General features: G+C 37.7%; 1 protein-coding gene across 11 annotated transcripts in view; it reads right to left on the reverse strand.

Annotated features, from left to right (window-relative positions):
* ATP11B (ATPase phospholipid transporting 11B (putative)) overlaps positions 1-17,009 on the reverse strand; it is a 66,874-nt gene that overhangs the window by 16,905 nt on the left and 32,960 nt on the right. For 9 of the 11 annotated variants that reach the window (XR_010441487.1, XR_010441488.1, XM_064721655.1 and 6 more), the window contains exons 15-29: positions 16,809-16,877; positions 15,796-15,869; positions 15,610-15,713; positions 15,272-15,453; positions 14,349-14,552; positions 13,925-14,078; positions 10,488-10,590; positions 10,105-10,250; positions 9,253-9,312; positions 8,855-8,982; positions 7,892-8,030; positions 6,071-6,094; positions 4,582-4,647; positions 4,205-4,308; positions 3,391-3,556 (exon numbers count right to left, since the gene is read on the reverse strand). Coding sequence is in view for 9 of the 11 variants with exons in the window: in XM_064721655.1 (XP_064577725.1) it covers positions 3,391-3,556; positions 4,205-4,308; positions 4,582-4,647; positions 6,071-6,094; positions 7,892-8,030; positions 8,855-8,982; positions 9,253-9,312; positions 10,105-10,250; positions 10,488-10,590; positions 13,925-14,078; positions 14,349-14,552; positions 15,272-15,453; positions 15,610-15,713; positions 15,796-15,869; positions 16,809-16,877 (1,723 nt within the window). In the remaining 2 variants the exon portion in view is untranslated. The remainder of the gene's footprint in view (positions 1-3,390; positions 3,557-4,204; positions 4,309-4,581; positions 4,648-6,070; positions 6,095-7,891; positions 8,031-8,854; positions 8,983-9,252; positions 9,313-10,104; positions 10,251-10,487; positions 10,591-13,924; positions 14,079-14,348; positions 14,553-15,271; positions 15,454-15,609; positions 15,714-15,795; positions 15,870-16,808; positions 16,878-17,009) is intronic. The other 2 variants (XM_064721648.1, XM_064721647.1) reach the window with 1 other exon arrangement.

Consider the following 17,009-nt stretch of genomic DNA (forward strand, 5'->3'; position numbering starts at 1 on the left):
AGAAAACCCTTGAAACACAACAAAACTAAAATAAAATACAGTAACACACATTTACCTTAAGTGCATTCAAGAACATAAAGTTAACCAAGCTCATTGTCTATAAAAGTCAACTCATGCTTGCCTGTCAAATTTTTAATTTTTAGTTTCCTAAAATGAACGATTTAGACTTAAGTTGCTGTTAAAGAACAATATTTACACTTTAAAGCCTATCAAATTTTTCTCTTTTATCAGTTAAATTTCTCTGCTTCCTTATGAAAAACTTAGCTACATGTAACATCTAACAGATCAGAGGCAAACTCACACTTGATGCTATCACCTTATACTAACAAAAAGATATAAAATCAAGATAAGGCAGATTCCTACAGATATAGTGAATTCAGAGCACTAAGGTAATTCACACACAAGAAAGTTCTGAAAAATTAAAACACTAGGGGCAAGCATTTTCAGCTGAGAAATGTGTGTTTGGCTCATTGCTCCTGGGATTAGTTTAGAATTTAAATGATGGCAGACAGAAACAAATAACCTAAAAAGCCGCAATTTAAAAACAAGGAACTAGGGCATGTAAGAATTTATCTTGCCATAATAAAAACACAGTAACTATAAACCAAGCTTGTTCTTTCCCTCAATATAAAAATATACCAATGTAGTCCTAAAATTAAAAATGAAAAATTAAACATGTTCAGTTACACAGAGGGTGCACCTACACAGTGAAAAATAATTTTAAAGGACAATACACAAAGTTCCATATATGAAGGAAGTCCTTCAATGACTTCCACAGAATTCATTAGCATCAGTCATCACCCTTAGCATTTAGGACAAAAATATTCTCCAAACCTTTTCTATCTGAAAGTCAGTCTCTTCCTTTGCTTGGAAATGGAAAGAAAAATATTTACTACGAATTTTAAACAAAAATTATGAGGTACGATGATAAAAGAAACATTCTGTCACTTCTTGACAACAAATGTGCTAAGGTGATCATCTGCTCCTCTTCAGTTACATTCATTTCCCCACTGCAAGAACAGAGGATGGAATCCAGTGGATCTGACGGTCCCATCAAAGCAAGAGTAGGAAAATCTCAACAGATTAAACCTCAAGAAAGGAACAAAGAGGTGCCTTCTTTTTGCAAATACATTTGTAGCTACAATTTCACTATCAGATACACAAAGAAAAACCACTGGATGGATGCTGAAGAACTTCTGGTCAAATCCCATTTCAGATACCTTGACTTTGCAGCATCAGGAATTAAGAATTTTCAGAGAAAAGACAGTATTTTGGTAAACAGAGGCCTCAGTGCTGACTCTGTCAAATGCAAAGTAGAAAGCAAATAAGAAAAAAGATAACTAATAGAGATGCACAAAGCAAAATCCCCACGGTCAGGCATCAAGCTATAGCCACAGGACAGGAGTTAGATATTCATCAAGATTCCTTCTTAAAAATAAAAAGTGTTACTGTGTCTTTGACTGCACAGCTGTAATGGCATTAAACTGCACCCAAAAAATCTTTAGAAAGGAGTCCTAAAGCAAGAGAATGTAGCAGGAAGCACATGGATAAAGGTGGGAAAATCCACGTGGCTTTTAAGGTTTTAATTCAAGCACTTCAAGAACATGAAAAACCTCAAGATCCGCACCAATACCATGCCAGACAGCAAGAGGTGATGTACAGCAAGGAAGGAAGGAGAGTGTTTGATAAATACTACCACTAGTTTTTGAAGAGATAAAAAAAGGTAAATACCATTACCTACAGACACTCTAACCCAAGAAGTGCAGTAATGTGCAATCCAGAGCCTTACCAGGTCTATCTGAACAGTCTTATGAAAGCCAGTGGTTATTTACTTTGGCTTTTAGCTACTAAATTCCAAGACAGGAAAAAGCAGCCAATATTCCAATATTTGAAAGGGACTAGTGGGCTATTTTGACTAGCAGTGGGATATTTTGACTAGCAGTAGGCTTATCAACATGATGTTGATCCTAAGCAAATGAAGGTCTCACACGTTTGGTTTTTTTTTAACACATACATTAGAAGGGTAACATAATTTAATTAAATCAATGTGCAGTTACATCAAAGTAATTACAAGGTTAGATGCTAAAGATTGCAGCACTGATGCAGTGCAGTCAGCAGTTCTGCATGGCACAGAGCTCAGTGCCACTTGCATTAAGCAATCAGGACACCACAAAATCCATCTGGCACACAGGTGGACAGAAAGCTGCTGAGAGCTTTCAGACCATAACTGTGCAAGGGATATCTCTGTCAGCTGGGCTCTTCATACACTTTCACTATTTTTGGCCCTATGCTAATTGACCTCTCATCAATGCCCTGAAAGAAACCAACATCACCACCTGCAGATGTGTAGAAGATGCAGAAGACAACAGGTTATTGCTGTATGTTATTCTGTAACCTGAATGTAGCTGGGGACTCATTATTTCTGTACTTGGCACTGATGTCCGCTGTACTGGAATATTGGGTCCACTGGTCAAATCCAAAATTCAAAATGAGGTTGAAGAAGGGTGAAAATTACAGGAGAAACACAAAAATGATGAAAAGACTCTAAAACAACCTTTTTGACTGAAGATGCAAGTCCAATCTACCTATCAGTGCTAAAATTAGCTTGATCACAAAGCTAACTGTGAATAAAACAAAAACTGTAATAGACACCTTCTCAGTTTAGCAGAAGAAGTATAAAAAGATAAAATGTTGAAAACTGAAACCAGAGAGACAGTTACTATTAGAACAGTAGGCCAGGATGACTTCTCCCTAATTGTCTCTAAAAAGAAGGAAACACTCAAAGATATTTACTTAAAAGACAGTCTAATCTCACCACAATTATTGATATGATTTTTTGTAGGCTGTGTCAGGCAGAAGGGAGATTCCATTACCACAGCATAACTTTAGACCTTACCTATCAATCTCTGAAACTGCCACATGAGTAATTAGTTTTAATTACAGAATCAACAATCAAATGCATAGCATATGAAATGACTGAGATTTAAGAAATACTAATTAAAACAAGTTTTACTAAAGTAATTTTTACAATTATTGTTTCCATCACATTTTAAGAACTATTCAGTGCTAATTAGAGCAGTAGCTTCTAATACTTCTAATACCTAAACAAAAAGTAATTTACCATCTATAAAGCACTATAAAAATGTGCAGTATGATCCTTTCATACAGCTGCAAGTTGAGATGCAAAAGACTGACCCCTTCAAATAATTCTATTCTTTTTTTTACCCATTACTAAATATAAACATTACTGCCTTGTAAAATGGTGTCCTCACTTTTGTAATTTCAAATTAACAAGTGTATTTTGAAATGAGAACACTTCTCTGCACTAAACATGACAGCAGTGTAAGAGGGTAACTATTGGTCAAGTTGGATACAAAAGCATAACATTACCTGAGCTTTTTCAGTACTTGTTGGTTGCAGATGTCTGTACAGCACTTTCTTCACAACATCAATAAACAAACAAGCAACTACTATGAGGATTATGGCAAACCAAGCAGAACCACTTGACAACAGCTGAACAAATACAAAGTACATGTCCTGGGTATGTAAAAATGGCCTGAAAAGTTAAAAAAAAAAGTGGCAATTACTTCTAGGAAAAAAACCAAAAAACTTCTAGGAACAAAAGTACAGCACAGGCTGTCTCAAGTGTATCTAATTTTACATCAAGCAGAGAGACTCAGGATGCAGAGCCACAACTGCACCATGTCCATGTGAAGTCCAGCAACCTGCTGGACCTGACCTGCCAATGAGCTCCAGGAAATGGGGGTACTGAACTTTGGAGGAAAAGGTTCTGATTTAATTTTAAATTGTTCTGCAGAGAATCAATCACCACTCTATCTCTCCAGACTCCAAACTACAAGCAACAATACTTCACTTTACTGATTCAAACTCCAGCATCTTTATTTCTGTTGCAATTATTCACCTATTACATAGCACCTTGGGAACCTATTTACTTAAAAATGCCTTTATAGTTACAGGCTGTCAGAGACAGATACAGTGTGTCATTGAGCACAGGACAGCACAGCAACACTTCTTACATTTTACAATCAATCACCAAAAACAAGTGGCCAGTCTAGATTTAAGTGGCCAGTCTAGATATTTTTACCACAAACCTGTCATGAAATTCAGAGCAAGATGGTAGAACATAATTTTTTGCTTCATTGATATTACATGTGGTAAAAAGAATGGGGGCAAAATCACTTACCAGATAATTCCCCCATAAAACAAGGAGAATATGAAATAAAATACAATGGATCCCCAAGTAACAAAATGGTTTATCCATGTCCAGAAGTGAGTTTCTAGTGCCATCTAAAACAGAGATAACTTCGGTGAGCTTCTGTTTTCCACCCACTTCACAGAAAATTACAAATACCAGTCAGAACACACTTATGAACTTCCAGCCCAAACACTAAATATTGTTGTAAAAAACGGAAGAAAAATTTCAACCACTGCTTAAACTAAACATAAAAATCACTTATCTGGAACCCTCAAGAATCAGTAACTTTGGAATCTATTTTAAATTACTGCTTTATTACATATTTGCCTACACATCCAAGCCCAAAGAGCAGTGTGATATCATACCTTCATCGTAACAGTTATAACCATAACGGTGAAGACCAAAGTACCAAATGTCCAGTTCCCAAACATCTAAGAAAATGGCAAGGCAAAAATCATGGAAGAAAAAAACCATCAGTTAAGGGCATTCACAGTGAGTTAAATTCTTCTCAAGTCAGCTACACTAAAGAAATAAGACATAAGCTTGTGACAAGTAATCATCATGAAAAAAGCAAGGAGGATACAACACAAACTACCAGAAAAAATACGGGTTATGATAAGAGCATAAATAACAACCCTCAAGTCATCTTTCTTCTTAGTTCAAAACAAATAGTCACAAAGGCTACATGAAATATGGGGAAAAAAAAGGCCAAAAAAGGAATATGAAATGACAGGGAAATGAAGACACCAATTTGATCAATTCATTATTAGTGTCCAATAGAAAGGAAATATTGGTGGAAGGTATTCACTTTAAGTGCAAAACACTTTTCAGTTTAAACACTTCCAGATAATTTTAAACATGCAGCATCAAATGAAGGTTCACTTTTAACCCCAAGCACAATTATACAATTCAAAAATAATGGTGCCATTGTATTTTACTAAGAAAATTCTAACGAAAAGACACTTTGTTTCAAGGCTAATAACACATAAAATTAAACTCTAATTCTGAAACACTGAAATCTGTCACTTTTGTATTCTCTTGTGCTCATAAATTAAACTATCAAAACTCTGAACAAGGTCTACAACAATAAAATCTCAGCTCTGACAACCAAGCAGGGATGCTGAGATTGTATCTATCTACACACATGCTACTCAGGGCTGCCATTGTGCACCAGGTCCAGCCTGGAGCTGGCTGGGGGATCATGGGGAAGATTTTGCTGTTTCACAGCTGGTTTTGCCACTGACAAACTGAACAATGACCAAATCCTCAACTCTGTGATTACTGGCAGCAGACTAAGCAAGCAAGGAGAGAGGTACCACATGCAGACAGGCAACCAGGGGCATCCTAGAGCTGATGGGTCAGTACAGCACAGGGGCACGGAACTGGGATTCACACAGTTGTAGTTCTTGTTGCAGAGCTCTGACAAAAAATCCCAACAGCCTGAGGAGAGATCTCACAACTGCTTCTCTAATCTGTACATAGGGTACAAAACAGAGGCAGCCATGAGTCTGGATTTACTGATCATTTTAAAGATCTTTGTGATAGCATGCCTTTTTGAAGCATTGGATTTACTTGTCCCACCAACAGTAATGGTTAACAAGTAATGTGCTTGTTGTTAACTGCTGCAATATTCATCTTAAAAGTAAAATTAAACTTCTTCTCCTGAGTGACCTGTGAAAAAAAGTGTCTTTGCTAACACTGCTCTCAATGGTCACAGAGTTAGAATGCAAAACACACACAGGTTCTTGCCACCATTTTATTTTTGAACACAGTTACACTGCGGATGCTGCATCCTTTAATCCTATGAAGTAACAGATACAATATCTTGTATCTCCTCCTCTTCTAAACTCTTACCATTTGCCTGTTAGGTTTCAATATCTGACGACATGCACAGCATGAAAAAGGGGGGAGAAAAAAGAACTAAAAGATCAAGTTGTTGCACAATGTGTTGAGGTAAGCCTAACAAAGCACCAGCATTAACAAAGTATTTACAGTCTCTTCTATTCTGCTGTGCTCTGAACTGAGAACTTGGAATGGAAACCTGAGGCCTTGCACTAACACTACCCTGTACCACACATCTGTACAGGTGATCACTTCTTGAGGACTTAAGAAAGCATTTCAGCAGCACACAAAATCCTCTTGCCCTTAATTTTGGCTTTTCCAGGCACACATTAAATTTGCAAGAAACTATGCAATATTCAGTATGCAGATATTTCACTGCAACACAGTTCTACCAGTTCTAATCAACAACTTTTAGCAAACACAGAGAGGCAGAGTAACTAAAATCCAGAAAAATCTTAGAATTCATTTGAAGTCATATCACATAAGAAGCTAAAGGGCAGCTGCCAATTCCCCAAACCACACAGCTGTTACTAAATACAATGGGAGAAGTCTCTTCCTGCCCCGTGGACATTTACTAAGCAATTCTGAAGTGAGGTGCTTTGACAACTGAAGATGGATGCACCACACACACTGATTCATAGTCTAAAATTACCTCATTACAAGAGTCCTGAAGGACCTTTACCAGCTCAAAAGAATTTCAAATCCCACAGCTTGTAACAAATGACAAGAGAGGACACACTCATGCCTCAGCTGGGAAGAGACATTTTAGTCTAAAGCACAACTATTTTAATATTCTTATCAATCATCTGATGATGGAATGGCTGCTCCATTCCCCCTTCACTGCTCCTCCCTCTGCCTGCAGGCCCTCAGGACCATCCTGTTCCCTGCCTGAACATCACTGCATTTCTGACTAAACTTCCTGAGCTCACACCCACGCCCTGGCACCAGGTGACACTGGGAATTCAGCAGGATGCTGCTTTTCTCCCTTGTGCCCTAACTTGCATCTCTGCCAAGCACTATGAAAATTGGCAAGTTATTCATGCCAGTATTAAGTATGGCATAATGAGAGGGAAGTGTATTTTTCCATTACTATCCATGTTTAACAAGGGAAAAATCAGTACCTAATTGTTTTAAATTGAGTTAAGTAATTCAGAACCAAGGGAAATAAGGAAACAGACTTGTAATGGTTTCGTTCAAGCTTTAAAGTTTTTTGTAAATGATTCTTCCTGTGAACTTTAACATCTTTAAAATAAAAAGTGTCAAATTAGTGTAGGATGATTTCATTAAGGTATGGCCTTAAAAACACTTATTCAATAAACAGCATAATTTAAAAGTAGCTTGCACCACTAAATTTAGAAAAATTCAGAGTAATTAAAATAACATTTTCAGGAGAAGCTTTAAGACTTTTGTCAACTTTCAGCCTAAATCTATAACAGTTACTGAAGAGAAGCCATTGCTTCTCTTGCTTGACATTGCAATTAAGTCCAATTCAAAATGAATTTTGAATGAATGAATATAAATTTACATTTGCTGACATTATGAAATAGGATTTTGACAAAACAGTTTATGAAATACAACAAAGTTTAAGACAACCATGATACATCTATTATTATGAAAGATATGTTCTTCAGGGACATATGCTTTCTGACAACACCTTACAGTTTCCATGCTAAGAAATGTTACTCTTGAGAGCACATACAAATGCTGACAAAGAATCTTTGATAATTGTAATTCATAAAAACAAAATTTTTTGGACACAGGAGGATTTTTCAAAAAAGCACTAAGAAATACCAACAAAAACACAGTGGTAGAATAACACTTATGATATTGTACCTGGCCATTTCCCAGCAGAGAAGTGTCTTCTCCCATTAGAAGATACGAGCCATAAAAGAAAACAAATGCATGAAAGAAGCCCAAGATGGTCCAGTAAAGAAATGGTTTAAACCCCAGATGGGCATTTTTACTGATGTCTCTGCAGAAATAAAACAGATTTGGATTTCATACTGTCCATAACCATCAGCTATCCACACTGCATGACTGTTACTGCTTTGAATAAATGTAACTTTCAACTGTACCAAGACACATTAAACAAATGCTGACATATGAAAAGAAATACATAAATCATGGAAAAAAAACCCTCTGAGCTCTCAAGATTTTGCTCTGCTTTAAGGAGAGGTCACCAACGGCCAGGGTCTCTAATGGGTCAAATTCAGAATAGCATAAACTAGAATTCTTGTCCCTGGAGGTGGAACTGAAAGAGGAAGAAAAAGCCAGATCTCCTGATACTTACCCCTCGTTCTGCTCAAAAAGAGAAACATCTGAGAGGAGACATCTCTTTTTTACAAAACTATCTATTTTTTACTCCAAAAAGTATGCAGTGCAACATGCTGCCACTGGGAGGACATCTAATTCTGCAGGAAACCACTCCTCCTCTTAGTAAAGGATTTTTTGTGGTGATTCCCCTAATCATGGTGCCCTAGTTTTTCATTCTCCTTGTCTGAGTGATTTTCATCTCCTACATGTAATGGAGGAGAAGGCTGCCAATCATGTAAGCTGACCAAGTGCTCAGTGCTCTTCACTCGTAACATGGTGGACATAAAAAGACACATCTCTTAAAATATTCCTTTTAATTAGCTTTTAGGATGAGAACTATGTAGCTTCAATTCTTCCTCATCAAGATAGTTACTAAAAATGCCTAAATTACAGATAATTATTGAAGCAAGTTCAGAGCTGTGCAGGTGCCACTGCTGCTGCACAAGATGTGTCCCTGTGGGAACAGACACAGGACATACATACCTGTAGAGCACAGGTTTACTCTGCAATACATGCGGGTGCACATGCTGCTCAAAAAGACTGTAGATGAGGACAGGCAGGGAAGTGAAACAAATATTGTACAAAGTCAGGTATACACTGTCATAGAGCGTCTGCAAAGGAAAGCAAAAAGCATTTTATGCCTTGGAATTGATAGAGATTTATTAGCACACTTACAGCAGCATTGATTGATCGGTTACATTAATTTGCTAGTTAGGAAAACAGCTGCATAACAATCTAATTGATCGGCTGTCAATTACAGAAAATGAAGCTGGGTATTTGCTAAGTGTAACATCTCTACTGCTCCTTGTGTCACCCTCCTATTTTCTTAATTATGGACCTCAAGTGCTTCACAGACAAGCCAACAGGCATGCAATACTTACTTGTTGTGAAAACAAACAGAAGAACTGATATAAAAATTGTGGTGTAATAAAGCACACATTCTGAAATAAAGAGAAATTAAGGAAATAGTTAATCCTTAGTACATGCCTCACGGCCCTAAAAGAAATTGCTAACTCTTAGAAGCTGCTAAAAATACACAGGGAGAGCACAAAGCCTTTCAGCATTTTACTTAGCAAAGTAAAGCAAGTTGCTTTTCTTGAGAGGATATTTTGTTTATCCTTTGGGACAATGAATCTGAAAAGTATGAGCTTAACTGTATGTACTTGATGAGCACATCTCACTACAGGAGTCTAAGTAGTAATTATGTAGAAGAAATCCCTTCATTTTCCCCTTCAGCTTATTTTTAAGAATTTCTTTGCAGAATAGTTTCCACATTTTATTCAATAAAGCTGTGATGTGCTCATGTGAATTTGTTGCACAGAAGCAAACAAAGAAGAAACCAAAATATAACGCCATGCTATTGCCATTAAAAGAAAGAAATCAACTACAAAAGGGACTTGGGAGCCAAAGCTGAAATCCCAGATAAAATTCAATAAAGATAGTGAGTTTTGACTTGTTTGAAAACTGATGAACAAGTGAAAAAAACCAAAAGCACCCCAACCTACCAAACAAGATCCCTGTCTTGAGAAAACAAATGCATCAGCCTCTCAGCCTAGACAAACTCACTGCAGTATTTAAGGCCTATTTCTAGGTGGAAAGACTAAACAATTTCACAGTTAAACTAATGCATTTGGTCATAAAAGATAAAATAAAAAAGCTCAGAAGACATGTTTAAACAGAGATATTTAACCTGATCCCAACAAAAGTCTCAGATCTGAAATAAAAAAACTCACCTTATAAAAAAAGTACTGTACAAGGGTTGCTATTCTAATATAGTAAAAGTGCCCATGAACAAAAAGCAACTTGGAGAGGAATTTAAATCGTGCTATTGCATAGTCACTGTTTCTTACAGCTTGCCTTCCTTCCTTGCCCATGATTCCTGTAATGTTTGGAAAACAAAACACAAAACAGGTCAAGTGTAACAAAAACTGAAGTTTAAAAAGCCCAACACCATACATTTCAAGCTACAGTTCTGTTTTCCTTCACTTCAACACCGTAAGGACTTCAGCAGTGTTGCAAAGGAAGATATTCCTCACACTTGAAACTAAAGGAAGCTGCTCATCTGATGCTGATTCCAATAAAGCAGCCCCAAGTGGGGGAGACAGAAGGAAGTTACCTATGCCAACATGTGCCTCCTGGATCATGCTCACATCATTAGCACCATCCCCGATCGCCAACGTTATGGGCTTCTCCGGAGAGGTTTTTAACAGTCGAACCACCTGGAAAAAGAAAATGAAACACTTTCAGATTAGACAGTCTGCCTACAAACCATGTCATCAATTCCCAAGTATCTCAGTTAATTGCCTATCTGTAGATGTAATTAATATGTTTTATGAACATCCATGTTTGGGTAAAAAATATCTTCGGCATCACATGCATACATGAATTCCTTCTTTAGAAAAGCTGCCTGTTTTGGAGCACAGGCTTGATTTAAATATTATATCTGCCTTAAGCATATTTTCCTGTCCTTATTTCAATGTTCTGTTACAACTCTTAGTTTGGTGCTTTATCATACAAAACAAAGTCAAGTAAAATTGAGAACTGAAAATTCACTTACAGACTAATACAGATTTAATGCCCTTTAATTAACCCAGATTCTTCATATTTATAATTAATGGAACTCATCCAGGTGAAAGAAGAATTTGAAAAAGCAAATGTATTAGCTAAAATATCAATATGCCATTATTAAGGAAAATAGCTTCTTTCTAAAGCAACTTCATTATCATCAAGAGGTATCCTCAACTGACAGAGAAACAGAAGATATGACAGAATGAGGGAAAAAACTGTTGACATGCAAGGCCCTAAAATACTCAGAAGAGAAGCAGTGATAACAGATCTTCAATGTAAGTGTCAATAATATTCTAAATACAAAGGACTTAGTTAGATGAGGCTTTTGGTTAAGGAGAATTAGTGATTCATTAACCTCCCACAGAGCCCTAGCTTAAGGTAGAAGCTTCACTAATTCAGTTGTAAGTGGGCTGCAGGTAAAGGTACAAATGCAGATCAAGAGGTTTTCCAAAATCAAGAAATAAATATGTATGAAAAAACATTTTCCCCCTCAAGTTCCAGAAACCCCAAAGTGGAAATATCAATGGAGCAACTGCATGAAGTAAAGTAGACACAAAAAACTGTATTGGAGTAATTGAGTTGTGCCTGGCGGTGTCAGGGCACTGATTCACAGCAGTGGGAATTCACTTCACACAAAGAACACAACAGTGATTAAACAAAGTCCACAGCTCAGAAAAATCCACCTGATTGTGGGAATACATTCCCTAATTGCAGGTACTAATACTCAAGTTTAAAGGTTGCCCATTCCTAAGGGGTAATTATTTCAAACCCATTTAGTATTAGATCCCAAGAAGTAGCCTCAGAGAGGTAACAAGGCCGCAGCACATTGCAGAGGTGGGCATATGTGGCCCGAAGTTTAGACTCTGGCTAGCTGAGGGCGAAAGGCCAACGCCCCTCTGCAATTCCTGGCCAGTACCCTTCGGCGTCTGATGGCCTTGGGCTGTGCTGGCTGCGGACTGGCTTACACCGCTGGTATTGGGGAGGAACGGAGCTGACCATTTCCCGGGGGTTAAACATCGGTTTATTGAAGGTGCTGCGGGATCCAAACGCGGGGAAACCAACCGGGAAAAAGTTTCTCCATAGGGGGTGAAACAGGATTATAAAGGAGGGGGGTGGGTACAGGCGGAACCAATCGGGAAAGGCGAGGGGATGAACTTCACAGGACTGACACTCCATGGAGACCAATAATCAAAAGGTAAAGGAGGTGTCCTGGGACCCCAGCCAGCCACCATCTCCAGAGAGGAGAAGGTTCTCGAAACCTGGGAGGAGAAAGGGGGTGATTGACTGGGCCCAGGGAGGAAACAACTTTCACTTATAAGGGAAACCAGGGGAGGAGCAATTACATATCGGCAACTACGAATAGCGGTTACTATAGCAACTTAGCTGACAGGCTAGCACTGGCGGGAAAAACTGGGGGAACAAAACCATTTTACACATAATAGGGGAGAACAATACATAAATTGGGGGAATAACACAAGAAACTTAACAACACACTACAACAGCACATCACCCATGCCAGTCCTCTTGAGATCCCCAGGGCCTGGGTAATTTGGACAGACAAACAACTATGTGAAAAGGTCAAGACAAAGCCTTTAGCAAATTTTAACAGCAGCAGTCAGCAGCAGCTCCAAATGACTGAAATGATGATGTTTAAACAAGGTTTTGAGTCATAAAACATACCAAAATTAGTAGTGAGACCACTAACCAAACATTAACATGCATTATAATTAAAGATGCAGGAAATATTAAGCCGAGTTCCAGCTTAATCTTGGAATAAACCTCACAAAAAGGCTGCCTACTGCAAAAAATAATGTGCAAGACTAGACTAAACTGCCCTGCACTTCCTTCCCTACCCCTCAAGTTGTATGGCATTTGTCTTAGTGATTTATATACTTCAATATTTGAAATTAAAAATTCACTGCAATTAAAATTACATTTTGCTGTACTTCATGACTCAAGACAGGAAATAATCTCCATTATCTGCTGGTGAGGAGAAGAATTAAGAAAAGCAGTACAAAACATTATAAATCAAATTAAATGACAAAATAAGAACAAGGACACGACAGTGACAAATAACTGCACCTTAAAGAGACAGGATGGCAAAAATTTCAGCCAAAAAAATGTAGAGAGCTGACACATCCAACAGATTGGTTTACTCAGTGTAGCAACACTATCTTTCAACATTTCACTGAAACTAATACTACACCAGGTGAACAGTTCTATACTGAAGTGATTCTAAAGACTGCATGAGAACTCTGGAAGGAAGGGTGACCTCCAAACAGGTCACTCCTGTTACAGCACAACAGCCTGCCTCTTGAACATCTAATACCTCACAGAAGGGTTTCCTAGTGCTTTAAGGTAAAGAGATGTCTTTTCATTAAAAGAAATTTTCAAAAGGAAAAAATATTTATAGTCCTTCAGAGCTTAGAATCCTGGAATTAAAAAAAAAATAAATCACAAAATCTGATTTTGAATCTTATCCAACACATATTTGAGTAAAATTCAGTATATGTGAATGAAAAATGATATTAAAAGAGAGCATTAAGGCAAACCTTTCCTGTAGATTAGGCCTTGCCTTCTACTTCTACTTCCTCAAACTTGGGGGATTTTTAAATTATTTAGAGAAGCACAGTATTCTCCTTACAGGTTCATGAATTTTCAATTTAGTTTTTTTGGTTTGGAGAAGTGGTGGAGCAGCTAAGGCAAACCCATGTAGGAGACTGGGAGAGCTGCTGCCTTACTGAACACTCAAGAGGCAGAATAAAGATGAGCTTGGTGGCAGTATTTTGATTTCTCCATCCACTTGCAAATTTTCAAACACAAATGTAGAAACTTCTGAGCAATCTACTCTAGATCTGAATTTAACAATGATTCAGAGGTCACAAAAAGGGTCAGACAAACAAACAAAGCAGTGTCAGACATCCCTGCCTCCTCAAAGCATGACAAAAATACTTCAAAGGCAATCCTGACCATATTCTCACTTACCTTTGCTTTCTGAAGGGGTGCCATGCGACAGCACAACACTGCAGAACAGTTTTTGCAAACTTCCATGAACAGTTTTTCATGTTCCCTGAGTGCAAGAGAGAGGCTGGTCCCATCCACAACCAGTCCATGCTGGATAACATGGTCTTCCTTTATTCTATTTGGGGACAAAAATGTTAAATGTTACAGTGTTAACAGTAAAATTCCAATTTTGCTATAAACTGTGTTGTTGGCCAGACAATAAGCAAAGGAGTTCATCTGTCAGACAGACTACTTTTTCCAGTCTGTAATGATATTAATATATAATTTTTTTAAAAGACAATTTTTTTATTTGGCACATGCATCAAAGAGACTGCCATAAAATTTAAGAATGAAAGCAACCCAAGCTGAGATCATCCCTGAGATAGTGACTTCTCAGGTATTTTACCTCTTGGCTAGCTGCCTCAGCTGTTCTGCACAGGTACTGTCTGACTTGTGCTGCACAAGCTCAAGGATGTTCATGGTTCTGTGAAAGTGTCCACAGGATAAACTGACACTAACAGCTGTTTCGTGCTTGTCTCCAGTGAGCACCCACACTTTGATACCAGCCAGCCTGAGGGCTTCTATAGTTTCTTGGACTTTCTCCTGCAGTCTAGAAACAAGAAAAATCTTAAATAACCAACTGAACAATTTACAAACAAAAGAGCTCATACTGTAACTCCATGCTACCACTGTAACCCCACTGTCATGGTGAGTTAAGACTGCCTTTCCAATGTCACATGTATTTTCAGAGAATCATAGTCCAGCAAATGATATTCTGTTACCAGCAACAAAACAAAGGCTTTGATGAAACAAAAACTAAACTTCAATCCTTCTAAGGGATCAAAAATTTGTACTAAGCACGTCTTGATTTAAACTAGGCACTGCCACTGCATTTGAGAAGCTTTAAAACAGTCCACAATAATTCCTGGCTACTGTGGTGCATGAAAAGCTTCTCAAGCCCCAAGTGCTCACTTCAGTGTACAACACACCCTGTGACCTACAGAGCACAAGCAGAATGCTTTGCAAAGGAGCTGTGTGTAGAAGCTTTCCTAAGGAATTTGCTATTACACTAAATATTTGCTGCAATTATTCCATTTCACATACATGACATCTCTCCTGATGAAACACACTGTACATCACCATTATTAAGACAGAATCAGTTGGTACAAGTTTTGTTTTGAATCTGCCTCAATCCAAAGGTAAATATACTAAAGAGGAATAGCACAGAACTTTTGGTCACAGTGGGAGAGCTTTTCACACTTCATATTTCAAGTATAAATCCTAAACTCGCTGGGTTTGAGTGCAGATAGCAGTAACTCCATGGCATACTTGTCTTCTACTCCTGTAGCCCCAAGCAACTCCAGATCCCTTTCTATGAAGTTGAACACATCTGCTAATTTCTCTTCCCGCTGCTGTAAGGCAGTCCTGGCCTCATGAAGGCGTTTGCCAATTTCTTGGTACTCCTCAGGTGTGAATCTTCTGTAGGCCACACACAAAGTTCTTAGGCCTTTCTGCAAGAAAATAAAATACTACATTCAGAGTAGAAAAGTTTCTGATCTAACAAGAAGGTGTCACCAGCAATTTTTTCACTTCAAGTCACAATTTATCCTGCACGAATTTTCTTCTGTTCAGCTGAGGCTGGGAGTTGGGCAAGCCTACACACTCACCAAAGCAAATTCATCCACATGTATCCTTGTTTTATCTATTTCTCCACTCTTACTGCGAGGAAGAATGGAAGATTCTGCTCCCTTTGTGAATAAAAGCTTCTCCCCTAGAAAGTCAAATAGAACTGAAATTAAAAATAATGTTTAAGAAGTTCTCAAGTGTTGCTTGTGCAATTTCTGACCACGTACCTGAGGGACTCTCTACAATGACACTCATTCGTCTGCGATTTGGATCAAACTCCAAAACATGAAGCAATTTATACCTGCATTTTGTATTTTAAAAGAGGGAACGGGAAGAAAACATTTTTAGAAATAAACTTCCAAAGACAATTACTTATAAATAGACTCTTACACCACAGACCTTTCCTCAAAGTGTTATTTTTGTATAGCAACTCTGAAAGCAATGCTATCACTGCTGAACAATCATTGTTCATTGCTTTTTATGAATTTATATATGCTTAATTCCATTATGTAAGAATAAAAGGTTCTTCTACCAACAGGAATAGCTTTCTGGGTACTAACTTGACATTTGGCAATTACAAGCAGCTCCTATCTATTTCTTCATCCTTCTGTCATTATTTCAAGTATAACTTTGAAAACTACATTTTGTTTCTGACAAATCTGTAAAAAATCTAGACCGTTAAAAAAAAGTGTGTGTGCCCTGGTAAGTGGATTAATTTTTGTTATATTACCACTAGCTTAGCAAATTAATTTTAGACATTTAAATTCAAAGTACTGCCAACTAGCTGACACAGATCAAATGAGTAAAAGGAGTTATGGAATACTGCACATATACAGTTATTAATAATTTGTACTCATTTTAGGAAAGTTTAAAATATCTGATTAGATTATGCACAGACGAGACTGATTCTGGGAATTTCAAGAGCTGAAACAAGACTTGAATAAGCAATTCAATTTTCCAACTCTGCTACAGTCTCAACCTTTGAGGAATGGGCAAAGATACAAACTGTTACAACACACACCTACACAGAGTAACTCACACAAAATTCTTGCATCTCAGCTACAATTGGTAAGGAATAAGATGCAAGCTGTCTTGAAGACATCAAGGGAAAAGCATTAAACAGAGCACGCTGTGGAAAGGCAAGGTTTGCTTATGAACAAAGAGGATTAAGAGGAGAACATTACATTAATCTTCACTACTGTTCTAGCCTTCAAAATAATCAAGGAAAAAAAACAAATACCTCTCTGGTTTTCCAAGGCTTTTTACTTCCATACTGTCTCCACTAATTCCAGTAAATACTACTCCAACCCTAAAAGTAAAGAAAATATACACTTAATTATGTCTTTAGACAAAATGCCTGTTAATGGAAGGAGGGGAAGATGGCAGGGAAGAAAAGGACAGACTCTTACACCCCATTACTGTACCCTGCTTCTAGGGAAAA

The sequence above is a fragment of the Zonotrichia leucophrys genome, chromosome 9 (assembly GCF_028769735.1).
Source record: "Zonotrichia leucophrys gambelii isolate GWCS_2022_RI chromosome 9, RI_Zleu_2.0, whole genome shotgun sequence".
Lineage (NCBI taxonomy): Eukaryota > Metazoa > Chordata > Aves > Passeriformes > Passerellidae > Zonotrichia > Zonotrichia leucophrys.